General features: G+C 44.6%; 1 protein-coding gene across 10 annotated transcripts in view; it reads left to right on the forward strand.

Moving 5' to 3' along the window:
* The window catches only part of ELMO1 (engulfment and cell motility 1), a 501,394-nt gene that overhangs the window by 481,309 nt on the left and 7,037 nt on the right, over positions 1-13,048 (forward strand). For all 10 annotated transcript variants that reach the window (XM_019655709.1, XM_019655707.1, XM_019655702.1 and 7 more), the window contains one exon: positions 6,055-6,137. In XM_019655709.1, coding sequence (XP_019511254.1) covers positions 6,055-6,137 — 83 coding nt within the window. The remainder of the gene's footprint in view (positions 1-6,054; positions 6,138-13,048) is intronic.

The following is a 13,048-nucleotide window of genomic DNA, read 5'->3' on the forward strand; positions in this document are numbered from 1 at the left end:
CAGGAAGCATCCCCATCCCGCCGTGGACAAGCTGGACCAATGGTCCCCGGACATGGGCCTCAGACCATCAGCAGCAGCGTCACCTGGGCACTTACTAGACATGCAGATTCTCAGGCCCCACTCCCAGACCTGCTGAGTCAGAAACTCTGGGGTTGGGAACCAGCAATCTCTGTCTTCACACACCCTGCAGACAAGTCTGATGCACACTCAAAGTGAGAGCTGCTGACCACACATGGCCCTCTCCTCTTCAGAGCGATGCCCAAATTCAGCTTGCATTGCTAAGTACAAATTTAAAGAAACAAGAAAAGCGAATTTATAGTAGGTTGCCAACTTTTAATTTTTGTAAGGGAGGCTATTGAAAAATAAAATATAACTAAAAATTAATATCGCAATCTGTTCACTTGAAAAAGGGGCTTTTGATCCCCCCAAAACAGTAGTGGACAGCCCCTTCTACTAAATGAAATTAGCTTTGTGAGAAGCACACGCCAGTGTTTTCATGTTCCTCTGCTTTCTAACTGGTGAACATTCTCTCATGAACTAGGTACTGACCAGGGACAGCGAGTTGGAACCACTGGTGGTAAAATGAAGAGTCAGAGGTTGCTGTTGACCAAAGCAACCAGAAACTCTATACGAAGTCTCCCCTGGTCTCGTGTTAACCTGACCAAGATATAAAGAAAGTGGTACAGGCAGGAAAAACAAAAAAACCGGCTTGATGCATTCTTTCCCCGCGCGGTCCAGTGTATGGGCTCTCCCACTCACTGGACATTTTATTTCTTTATTTCTACATTTATATATATTTATTTCTACATTTATATATTATACATTTATATTATATAGGGATATAATCCACTTCTCAGCCCACGGATAGGCACCCGATGGGCAGTGATGGCAGGTGTTATATGCAGCACTCCCGTTCTAGCTGGTCCTGTTGCTGAGGACATCGGTAGCCCTGCTCCTAGAGAAGGTCAAGGTGTGGACATCACCTGAGCTTCATGCTGGGGTGCTTCCTGGCCTGGCCTGCAAGCGGATGTCCCCAGCTCTACCGAGGCCTGCACCCCCAAGAACCCAGGGTGAAAGTAACTAGCTGGGAATGAGGGGTGCCGAGGCCAGCGAGAGCAACTTGCCAGGGTGGTGGCGGAAGAGCAAGGCCAGGGCTGCAAATGTCTGACAGCTTGTGGTGGTGGCCGCCGAGGCATGCTGGTTCTTGGAAGGACTTTCGCAGTCCCTCTGACAATGGTCCCAAAAGTCTTGTCCACCCCTTTCTTCTGCAGCCTTGCAATCCAGGCATTCCCACGTTGAAAGAGCTGCTTCATAACAGTATCCATCAACATATAAACCAAGAATCCACACCTGTGCAGGTGTGTGTGTGTGTGTGTTGGCAACATCACATCTGTATGCACACATGTGCAGGGGAGAGCATGTCTTTTCCTGTAATGCAGTAAGATGAAGCTATTATGTGCCTGAGCTGAGAAGGCCCAGGCCTAGGAAACTCAGTTTGCTGCTTAAATGCTACCTGGTTTGCATTCAATTCCAATGACATATCCGCCCAGAGCAAAACAGCCCATTCTCCTAGAGCCCTTAGAAGTCAGAGACTTCATTTCACCAGAAAAATGAGTAGTCCCGTTAATTAATGTCAAGTACCATTGCTCTTCCCGTGTTCGATTGCCCTCTCTTGAGACCCAGGGGGGAATTGTCTCCTGCCCCTTAAGTTAATCAGTGCTGAATATTGAGATATTGATGAATCAAATAGCGTAATTGAATCCTCTTCATACAGAGTGCGAATGAAGATTGAGGGCTTTTCCTTAGCTGTCCTCGTCCCCAAAGGTTTAGGAAATTGCTCTTCTCATATTTCTTTTGTCTGACAGGAAATAGGGCCCTTCAAATCTGTATCTCCTTACATCCCTTCTTGCTGCATCTCCGTCCCTCGCACCAGGTTGACAGGCTCTCGTTGTCCCCACTAACCACTAGACTCTGTTGCTTTCTAGCCATGCCCGGGCCCTACAGTGCCGCCCGTTGAAAGGATCTATGCCAGCATTTTACACTCCCACATCAAAGAGGCTGAGAGGAGCGGGCCCACCCCCTCACACAAGGCAGTTAGGCCTGTTACACAGTCCATGAGAGGAGCTGAGGCAGCAAAGCAAAGTGGGCAATTTGGGCCACTGATGAATGGTGAATAAATCAGGTCTCTCAGTCGACAGAGATAATTATCTTTGGTTATTGTTAATGAGAACAATTGCAGATAACATTTATTGAGTGCTTACTGTATGCCAGGCACAGTGCTAAGAACTTGACATAAACCATCCTCTTCACAACCTGAAGAGGTATCGTTGCCCTTATCATTTTACAGATAAGGAAACCGAGGCACAGAGAAATTAAGTAACTTGTTCAAGGTCACGTGGCTCGGCAACAGTAGAGCAAAGATCTGAATGTAACCAGCCAACTCCCTGGCCCAGATTTTTACCCGTGGCTCCGTACTGCCTAGATCAAAAGCCAACAATGATCTTGGCTCCAGCATCAGAAATTGCAAGTAATCCTTGGAGCAACCCTCTGAGATAGGTGATGTTACAGTTCCACATTGCAGGCGGGGAAGCTTAGACTCCCAGAACATGAGCCCAAGTGGTAAAGCTAGTGGGTGGGTCTAGAATTCAAACCCAAGCTCTGTGATTCCAAAGGCACAGCCCGTCCCACCACTGTGCTGCCAAATTAGAGACCAGATTCTTCATTGAACTGAACTGGCATCAGCCGGTCCTTCCTCTGGGTCTCCATCCACAGGAGCTTCTACGGCGCTGTATACACAGCAAGTGCCCATAGCTTACTAGCTACTTCCTGGGGTGATTTCTGCCTCAACTTAGCTCTCAGTGGTGAAAGCTAAAACCATTTTCATCATGGTGGCCATATCTACTTTTTTAATGATATTTTTGTTTTAAATCACAATTAAAGTTCCTTCTACTCTTTGATATTAGCCATCAAAGAGTTTCCCAAACATATCTGAAGTGATAACCATACCTGGGGCTGTGTTCAGCATGATTTGGGGGTACGGACACCTTCACGCATAGGGAGAATGACCTACCAAGGAAGCACAGAGTAGAAGAAAGAGCAGTCGTCCCAGCTCTGTATCCCAATAGCTGTGTGACATTGCCTAATTTATTTATTTATTTTATTTTTTATTTTTTATTTTTTTTGGCTGGGCCATCCTGCCACCTGTTGGCAGCTCAGCAGCAGCTCAGCTCTGGCCGGGCATCGAACCACTGTTGCTCAGCGAGCTCTTCACCAACTGAGTCACTCTGCCAGCCCTGACATTGCATAATTTATTCCGATCTATAAAATGGGAGTCTTGAATTAGATGGTCTCCATCCAGCTCAAACTGAAGAAAAAAAGCATAGAAAGAAATGCGGCCATTTCCCAAGGATTTACAGTTGAGGGTAGGGTGCCAGTAGTGACCCTCCTGCTCTCATATCTCTGGGCCCCACTTTTTTATTCTGCTCCCACACGGAAAGACCTAATGGAAACACTAGCCTGGCTTGAAGTAATCAAGTGCCGTTTTCTTCCCCCTGAGAGTACAGATTCAGGAGACGTGAGTCTGATTGTGCTGGGAACAGAAAGGGTGGCATCCTAGCCCTTCTGATGCCTAATCTTCTCGTGCACTAAGAGGAAAACTATGCAAAGAACAACCTTTAAAAGCCACGCTATATTTTTAGAATTTTGTGTTTTCCTTTTTGCTATAATCCTGTGAGTAATATAGCAGCTTGTCTCCTTGACAGGGGACAATGCATATAAAAAAAAACATTAAATCTGCACTGTTGTAAACATGGTGGAAAAGCCTTTTCTCCCCTGAAGCCTTCTCATTAGAGATTCTGAAGGCTACTGCACAATAGGCTTGTGTTACTCATGTCCTGTTCCTTATGATGAGTTTTCAAAGCAAAGGGGAGGGTAACTTACTATTTATAGGTTGTAGACACTCTCTAGTTCATTGACTATGTTATATATTATGCAACAAAAGACTTTCTACTTCTGAGGTACTTGTGACTCAAACTCCATCTGAAGCTTGAGAAGGTTTTTGTGAATCGGCATGTTAATTCCATCAAATTTACTTCAATGGTGGATTCGCCTTTGAAAAGTAAACCCAACTTCCCGAACTTCTCAAATGCCCCCATCCTGAGGTTGTGATTAGACAGCTAGCTTGGCCACTGAGAGGAATAGGGCTGATCATAGTTATGAAAAGCCGATTTGAGGAGAATTGAAGTCAGTAGTTGCAGTCAAAGGTAGGTTCAGGAATCAGATGGACCATGTACAGGAAAATGCCAATTCAAATGCCAGAGACAGGGAAGGGGTCCAAGGCAAAGGGCTATGTCAGTCAGGATAGGCTACATCACTACATTATGTTACAGGAAGAAACAACTCCCAAATGTCAGTGGCTTAAGACAACCAGAGTTTATTTCTTGCTCCTCACATTACATAACTGGCATCAGCTGTCAAAGGATTGCTCCATGCAGTCACTGAGGCACACAGGCCAGTGGCTGCTTTGCCATCCGATCGCTGCACCCTCTGGATGGAACATGTGGCCTGTTGATTTACTGCACCTGGAGAAGAGAGGCTGGTAGGTGTGGCTTTTCACTGCCTCAGCCAATTAAAGAAACTTGCCATTTCCTCTTACGTTTCATTGGCCAGAACTAATCATATGGTTTACTAACTGCAAAGACTGCTGGGAAGTGTAGTCTTCCATATGCCCAGAAGGAGAGGAATGCCAGATATTAGTGAGTATAAGTAATGTCTACCAAAGGGATCTAGAATCAGGACTGCAAGAGAAAGGAGCGGACATGGTGGGACAGAGAGCCAGGGGTGTGTGCAGAGATTGCTGGAGGAGTTCACCACAGCCCCACACTTCTTTAGAGTTAGAGAGAATGGTAGGAGTGTCAACAGGTGTGGACAGAGTTCTTAGCAATTTTAGGGCACCTGGAAAATGTTAGCTTTTAAGGGACCTTCCTGTTATATAGTTTTGACATTCTACATATTTTACAACTTTATCTCCATCTAAATATCACCTTCACAACCCAATTCCCTGATAAAAGTATGTGAACTTTACTTATTACATCTCTCACCCTCTTCCCCATTAAAAGAGTGATTACTAAGGAATTTGATCGGTTATTAAAAAACTGATTATGTAAAGCTTCTACCTGCAGATTCTGCGTGAGACAGTCTCCTGTGGGACAAAAGATTAGGAACTGGAGAGATGCTGGTGACTTTGCATTTTTTTCATTAAGGTTCTAAACCCTCTTACTGCCTTCTCTCTCTCTCAGATGATCTTAACAAAAAGTTTTCAATGCACAAACCTTTCCATGTCTTTTATCTCCATCCAAGTCCTGAGTAAGATGTTAAATGACACCATTTCATCTAACTGCAAAATAAATTAACCAGCTACCATTTCCCTATCAGAAAAGAATGTTCCCTTTATTTGAATTTAATTTTGTTGTTTGTAAAACAGGGACAATAAAACCTGTCTCACGGAATTGTTGTGGGAATTAATGAGATGGTAGTGAGCGAGAATGACAGTGAGAGTTCCGGACTGTTTAGATTCAAATAAATTTTCTGTGATAGGGCTGCTTTCCCTCATTATCCAAAACTCAGAAACGAAATAGATGTAGATACTTTAGCAAGGGGTACTGATACATGCAAAGCACTTGGCATTGTTCCTGGCACACGTCTTCCATAATATCAGTATTAGGACAATTCTTACTATTATGATTACTTCTGCTTCTAATACCATCACTTTTCCTACAGCTATGATGGGATTTTTTTTAACCAAATGCTGCTTATAAATATAGATTTTTCTCTCCAGGGATTCTTTCTGCCAGAATATAAGAATATATTGTATTTTCTAGTCCTAAGACATTGCTTGACTTTGCTTCCTCTTTTTACCTCTTTGCTTTTCTCTTTTTGCCGTAGTTTCTGGGAATGACAACTGTGCTAGCAGACCTGGATTTTAGTCCTGCTTCTTTATTGACATCTAAGCTTTCACAAGGTATAGTTACTTTGATTTTCTTTTATGAATTGCAGTGCCGGTGGCAGATATCAAAGCTGTGGTGACGGGAAAGGACTGCCCTCATATGAAGGAGAAAGGTGCCCTTAAACAAAACAAGGTATGATTTCCAAATTATTGCAAATAGTTCTTTCTGCACAATGCGGTCAGCAGTGAGCAGAGCCCTTCCTTCTTTAGTAGCAATGCTTTTTGGGGGGGAACGGGGGGTGTGTATGTGTGTGTGTGTGTGTGTGTGTGTTTATACATTTCTTCTTTTTTTTCTTTTTTTTTTATTTATTGAGGAATTGGGGAAGGGGAACAGCCAAATTGTTGTCCTTCAATCTTAGTTGTGGAGGGCGCAGCTAGCTCAGCTTCAAGTCCAGTCTCCATCTGTCTACCCTTCGGCAGCTCGTGGCCGCTCAGCTCAAGGTGCTGTGTTCAATCTTAGTTGCGGGTGAGCGTAGCCCACCATCCTGTGCTAGAGTTGAACCGGCAACCTTTGTTGTTAGAAGCACGTGCTCTAACCACTGAGCAATCCTGGCACCTGTTGGCAGCTCAGCAGCTTGGACACAGCTTGGACAGCAGCTCACTGGCCCATGTGGGAGTCAAACCAGTGACCCTGTTGCTCAGAGCTTGCGCTGTTAACCAACTCAGCCACTCGGCCGGCCCTATACATTTCTTACTCAGCTCTCCGTTTCCTGTCCTGATTCCTTTTACATCTCTCAGCTTTGTTTTCCTCTCACTGATCACTTGTCAAATCCCCACCTTCTGTTCCCTTACTTCCTGTCTATTTCCCACCGCAGGAATTGCCCTCTCACTATTATCACCTAGTGTTCTCTTGGGCCTTCTCTGCTCACTCCCATCCATTTTCTGTGAACGTGTTGTTTAGGAAGACAACGGGGAGCAGATACAGCCAAGGAGGCTGATATGATAGCAACATCTTTGCTTCCTAAGTTACAAGTCCATGTGAATTCCATCTTTATCAAGCCTGTCATATAATGTATTTAATTTACAAGCATAATGACATAAGGGCATGCCTAAGAGTCTGTGGGTCATCTGTCCCATAGCATTTCTATTTTCTCCACGATGTGTGGGGAAATAAGAATTCTACAGTTCATCAGATTTCAGAGGAGCGTCCTTAACTATAGCAGCCAGTCACCAGCCTTCATGGTTTGCCTCCTGTGGGGCTGCCTTCCTTCAACACCACCTGATATGCAGAGCACACCTGGAGAGCATGGGCTCTGCTCAACTCCAGCTAAGGTCCCTGTGGTTATATAACACTTGGAGCTGAGCAGGAAATGATGTGTGGAAATTGGCAGCAACAAGAGTCTATAACTGAGAGAAGTCCAGGCGGGGTGTAGTTAGGCAGCAAAGCAGCCTGCCCAGGACGCAAGCACTCTGAGTAGAGACACTGAGAATTATGAAAAACAGGTGTGGAGGGATTTCCGGTTTCAGGCCACACATGTAAAGAGCTTTGGCGTTGTCATTCCCATCCTTACAGTGAGAAGAAACTGAGTAAAGTGAAAATCAACAATTTTCTTGGACTAGCCAGAAAACTGAGGTCACAGGGCAAACCGCCACTCTGGAATCTGGAGTCAGGTACTTCCAGAGAGTCACAGCCAGATCGGCTCACCTAGAACAGAATCCACTGGAGCCATGAACTGTAGGATCACTTAAATGGGAATTTTGATAAATTGCTCTAGGCTGAGTGTGGGCTAGTGTGAGAGTGAGAAACTCTTGGGAGTTGCCCGTCTTGGGGGCATTCTTCATGGGCTTTATCTCTAGTAATCCTAACAGATTCTCACAGTGATTCTCACATTGGCTCTAGCAAGGGAAAGGGACCAGTAATCATGAAATATGCCATAGCCTTCTCCGTAACAAAGTCCTGTTCTCCAGATCTTTTTTCCCGGCTAGGGGAAGGGAATTTCTCCCAATTCATCTCATTTTTAGCCTTCCTGTCTCAACTGTGGGGTTGGGGGCAGGGGAGACATAATCAATCGCAGTCAGAGCCTCAAGGAAATTCATAGGAAACTTTGCATCCAGGGAAAAGGGGAGGGGCCAAGGGGGAAAAGCTGTACCACTGGAGAAACATTTGAGAAAGTGTCAGCCACAAGGCATGGGACCCCTAAAAGATGGAGATTTAATTGGAAAACTATAGAATGCTATCCCTCACCCATATCCTACCACCACACCAACAATACGCCAAAATGATAATGGGGAATTATAGCAGAAAGATTTGTAAGACACAAACTCTCTCTGAGGAGGAGCACGCAGAGTCAGTAGAAGAGACAAAAACAGGGACACTAGAGGAATTTGAAGCCTCTGGCAGCCCCATCAAACATTAAACATATCCCTGTTTCTTGTCAGATTAAAATAAATTATTACTCTGAAGGTCTATGTATCTTTCGATTACGTGGTACAACATGTCTGGATTTCAACAAAAAATTATAGGCATGCCAAAAAGCAAGAAAAACAAATCAATGATCAGAACCAGACTCCAATATGACACAGGAAATGTTCACCAATATAGACCACATTCTGGGCCATAAAATACATCTTAACACATTTAAAAGAATAGAAATCATATAAAGTATGTTCTCAGATCACAGTGGAACTTAGTTAAACTAGAAATCAATTACAGAAAGATAGCTACAAAATCCTTTCAAATATTTGGAAATTTAAGAACCTGTAGTTCAAAAAGAAGCCTCAAGGGAAATTACAAAATGTTTTAAACTGATTAGAATAAAAAATATGACTTATCAAAATGTGTGGAATGGGGCAAAAGCCTTCTGAGAGGGAAATGTATAGCATCAAATGCATATATTAGAAAAGAAGAAAAATCTAAAATAAATAAAGTTTCCACCTTAGGAAACTAGAAAAAGAGGAACAATTTAAGCCTAAAGTAAGAAAAAAAAAGGAAAAAGGAAACAACAAATAGTAGAGTACAAATCACTGAAAGTTTTGAAAAGGAAAACAGACAAAAATCAACAAAACCAAAACTTGGAAAAGATGGATAAAACTGATAAACTTCTAGCCTGACTAGCTCAGAAAAAAATGAGAGAAGACACAAGTTACCAATGTCAAAACAGGTGTGAAGGTGATGATCTCTTCTGAGAACATGATAGGTGTGGGTGACTTTGGCCTTTCTGTTCCAGACTCCTTTCCCCTTACAGGCGATCAACAAAAGGAACTGAGTGACATTGTCCAACCTTTTTTGGATTGTCACAGCACTAATAGGAAATCGGATGGATAGATAGATGATGAATGGACGGAAGATGGATGGATAAATGGAGGATGCTGCTATAAACGCATAGATAAGGTTTACAAATGGAGGCTACTTCCTGGGATTCAGTGACCCAGTTGTGCCATCTCTTCCAAACTTCCTTCAGGCTGAGAGAAGCAGTATCTCGACCAGCCTGGCTCTATCATTTGCATACACATGAAAATTGTTTTGTCTTCTAATGTTAATGGTGTTCATATGCCTGGTTCACCAGGCAAAACATCAAAAGGCAGAAAGGAAGCCCAAAGTCCTAAGACTTTGCTTCCTCAACCCCACACCCCCAGTACCCCAAACGCCTGCCCCTCCCTACCTCTGGGACTTCTGGGTAGGAAAGGGGAGCCCTGCAGCTTACAAGGAGAGTTGTCCGAGATGTGTCCTTCGGAGGTCAACCAGTGCACAGCAGTGGACAGCCACCAAGGCGAGCTGCTGGCTCTTGGGACAGTTTTTTCAGCTGGCGAGCAGGCTCTGACATTTTGTACCACAGGACCCTCGGTTAGCTGAAACGCTGAGCAAGGCAAACTGGGACATCAGTGTCCATGAGGGAGACATTTGTTAAGAGCAAAATAGTGCTAACTGGCGCTACTTCTCTGTCATTGGACATCTGATATGCCAGGCACTGTCTAAGGCACTGAAAATCAAAAAAAGAAAAAAACCTGATCCTATTCTTTGAGGCAGAGGCATTTGTTTAGGCATTCGCTCAGTCAACAAAGGAACAACTGAGATGAGATGAGCTCTGGGCACAGGGTGGTGAACAGGGCAGACATGGCCCTGTCCGCCAGGAGCTTAGAGTCCAGTGTGTTTAACAGATGGCAGTGCGACAGGCAAATTTCTGTGGAGACAAAGGCACCGGCTTCTTCACAGAGAGATGAGGAAATTTCTCGGTGAGACTTGAAATGAATTGTCATGGGTGAGTGGAAATTCAACTGGAAGAATTTGATGTTTAAGGATTAAGGATTCTAAAACAATGTGGATTTGTTGCCGTGTTTTTGAAAGCGGGCATTCCTGGTGCTTATCCCACTGAATTTGAGGCTTGTAGTTCAACAGTCAACATGTCATCTCCAGAGGGAAGGGCTGACCCCTCGCACTGATTCAGGCAGCGATATATGTGATGTTAGAGAAACTTCCATCTCACCCTGCCCCAGGATCCAGCTTTCATTTTCCTAGTGTGATTCCTGAACCTGAAATAAGAAGAGAGTATACTAGAAGATGATGTCTTGGCATCAGCCTGAAAACCCTGGTCTGCACCAAAAAGCCTTTTCTGCAGCCTCACTTCATTTATCTTTCATTCAGCAACTGTACTGAGCGTCTTCGTTATGCCAGGCCTGTGCCAGGTGCCAGGAATCCACAGACAAATACCACCTGGCCCCTGGCCCTGAGTGTCTGGTAGATATAAGATTTACATATCAACATGCTATTACAATCCAGTGATGTCTGCGCCTCAGAAAACTTAACCCCAGAGAGAGTCTGGGAGACTTGGAAAAGGCTCACGGAGAAAATGTTGTCTGAACCGGGTTTTGAAAAGGAGTCGACCAGCTGGAGAAGCAAGAGAAACTTTTAGGAGGAGGAAAGAGTATGTGAAAAGTCTCCTTCATATGGAAGAGCATCCTCTGATTGAGAAACATTGAATTCAGAGTATAGGATTGATGGGTACAGAGAGGAGAAAACGGGCTGGAGCACGATAGGCTGAAAACGCTAAGATAGATTGTGGCCAGAAAGTTATAGCTGGTGAGGAAGGCAATGGCCTCTCGCAGTAGGTACTAGACGCATGAGTGAATTTTGCCTTCTGAAATAGGAACTCGAATTCATAGGTACGAGATGACGAGCGATGCACTATAGCTATGAAATCTACTACTATTTCTAAGGCCATACAGCACACACACAGAAGCCAAGTGCTAGCCTGTCTTTAATCAAAATGCTTTGCCCTAAGATGACCCACGTAGATGGTGGAGAGCCAACATAGTTAAAGAGGATGCTGGCCAAAATGGCTAAATGAGACGTCACCCCAAATAAAATATAAGAAGTGGCAGCCAACACTGTGTAGTGAAAACGTGTTGTATAAACTTCTACTCTTGTGTTTTTCCAGTCCATGATTTGGCCCCTGGAAGATCACAGTTCCCAAACCAGGGTGCCTTTCATGCCCAGAATTTCTCTCAGCCTCCCCTGACCCAGTGTGCCTTGTCACTGGTCCCCAGCCAATGGGCAGAGTCTGGGGCGCGAGGCCCCAGGGCAAGGGCGTGTCAGCAGTTCCTCCTGCCTCCTCTCTCCCAGATCTCACCCACCCTGGGCCTCCCTGCGCGTGGTGAGGTGGGAGATGTGAATTAGTGGAACAGAGGGTGGACATAAGCTGCTCCTGGACCTAATTTTCCACCCAGAGTTAAACCCGGAGGGAATAAAAGACCTTAGGTAGTGACTACCACAAGCCCCGGAGCACCAGATGTCTGAGTGAGTGCTGTGGTGTGTGACAAGCAGCCCCTGATGGGGACACTGCCCCAGATCCATGACTCTTCCTCCCCCAGCTCCTGGCACCTCCCTCCGTCACAGACAGTTTGGACAGGTGGCAGCTTCTGAGGTGTTAGCCCCAGGTCTGCAGCCTCCCAGCCCCACGTGAAGAGCTGACCTCCACTGCCGACTCAATGACAAGCCAGAGACGTGCATGAAGTTCATTAGAAGTGACAGTGACCTTTAGCACAGGCTCGTGGGCCAGAGAATGAATTCCTCCCTCCCCTCCCCGGCAGCTTTGGTGAAATTAAAGTGGGGATTGACATTCTCACGAATTTCCCATTTCCTGCCCGTGTTTATCGGAAATCTAGGTCAGGACAGCTCCCCTCATTCATGCCTTCACTGGTGTATGCCTTAGAAGGACAAAGCCCCAGATCTGCAGGCCCCCCCCCCTCTTTCCTCTCTGTGCTGTGCCGGCAGGAGAGAAAATGTCACAAGGACAATCACGCTGGCACTCTGGTCTCGAGTGACTTCAGCACCTACTCAAGGGCTCTGGTGGTGTTCACAACGCTGTCATTAGCAAGGGGATGGTTAGTGATGTGACGGCCCCTAAGCAAAGCAGCAGCTGTGATCCAGTGTCAGCCCAGAACTTCTGTGAATTTCGCTTTTTCCTCTTGCCCTCCGAGGGTCACCTGGTGCTGCTGTGATATTGTCACTGGTTGTTCAAAATCAAAGCCCCGTCCTCTCCTTTCTCTCCAGCCTGTCAAGCATGAGTCAGCGTTTTCCTAATGAAGGCTAGTGAGGTCAATAAAGAAATCATCAGTTATATCAAGGTTCCTAATCTAAGAACAATTTTTATGAATATATGAGATAAAAGCTTAATATTGTATTGAAAAAAAGTAAGTTTTTTGAAAGAAGAAAACAGTCACCCATGATTCCAGAACCTTATCATTTTTTCAGTTCACATTTCACATCCAAACCCTGTCCACAGGTAGACGTTGTTCATAATTGTGATCAAATGTAAATAACGTTCATTTCTTTTGCTTTTTTTGTCCACTTAAGCACAGATCTTCATAATTATCATATTAATAGCTGGCTGAATATGTTTTTCTTATTTGTTAATTTGTGATTTTTTAATGGTGTATCCAAAGAAGAAAGGACATCTATTTAGTTTCACTTATTGTATTCTTACAGATAATAATGCACATAGCTCTTGCTTGCCTTTGAATTGTTTTAGGAACAACTCCAGGAATGGAATCCCTTGTTCTTGATATGAACTGCCTTACTGGTTTTCTTTTTCTTTTTTTTTTTTT

This window comes from Hipposideros armiger, unplaced genomic scaffold (assembly GCF_001890085.2).
Source record: "Hipposideros armiger isolate ML-2016 unplaced genomic scaffold, ASM189008v1 scaffold_244, whole genome shotgun sequence".
Lineage (NCBI taxonomy): Eukaryota > Metazoa > Chordata > Mammalia > Chiroptera > Hipposideridae > Hipposideros > Hipposideros armiger.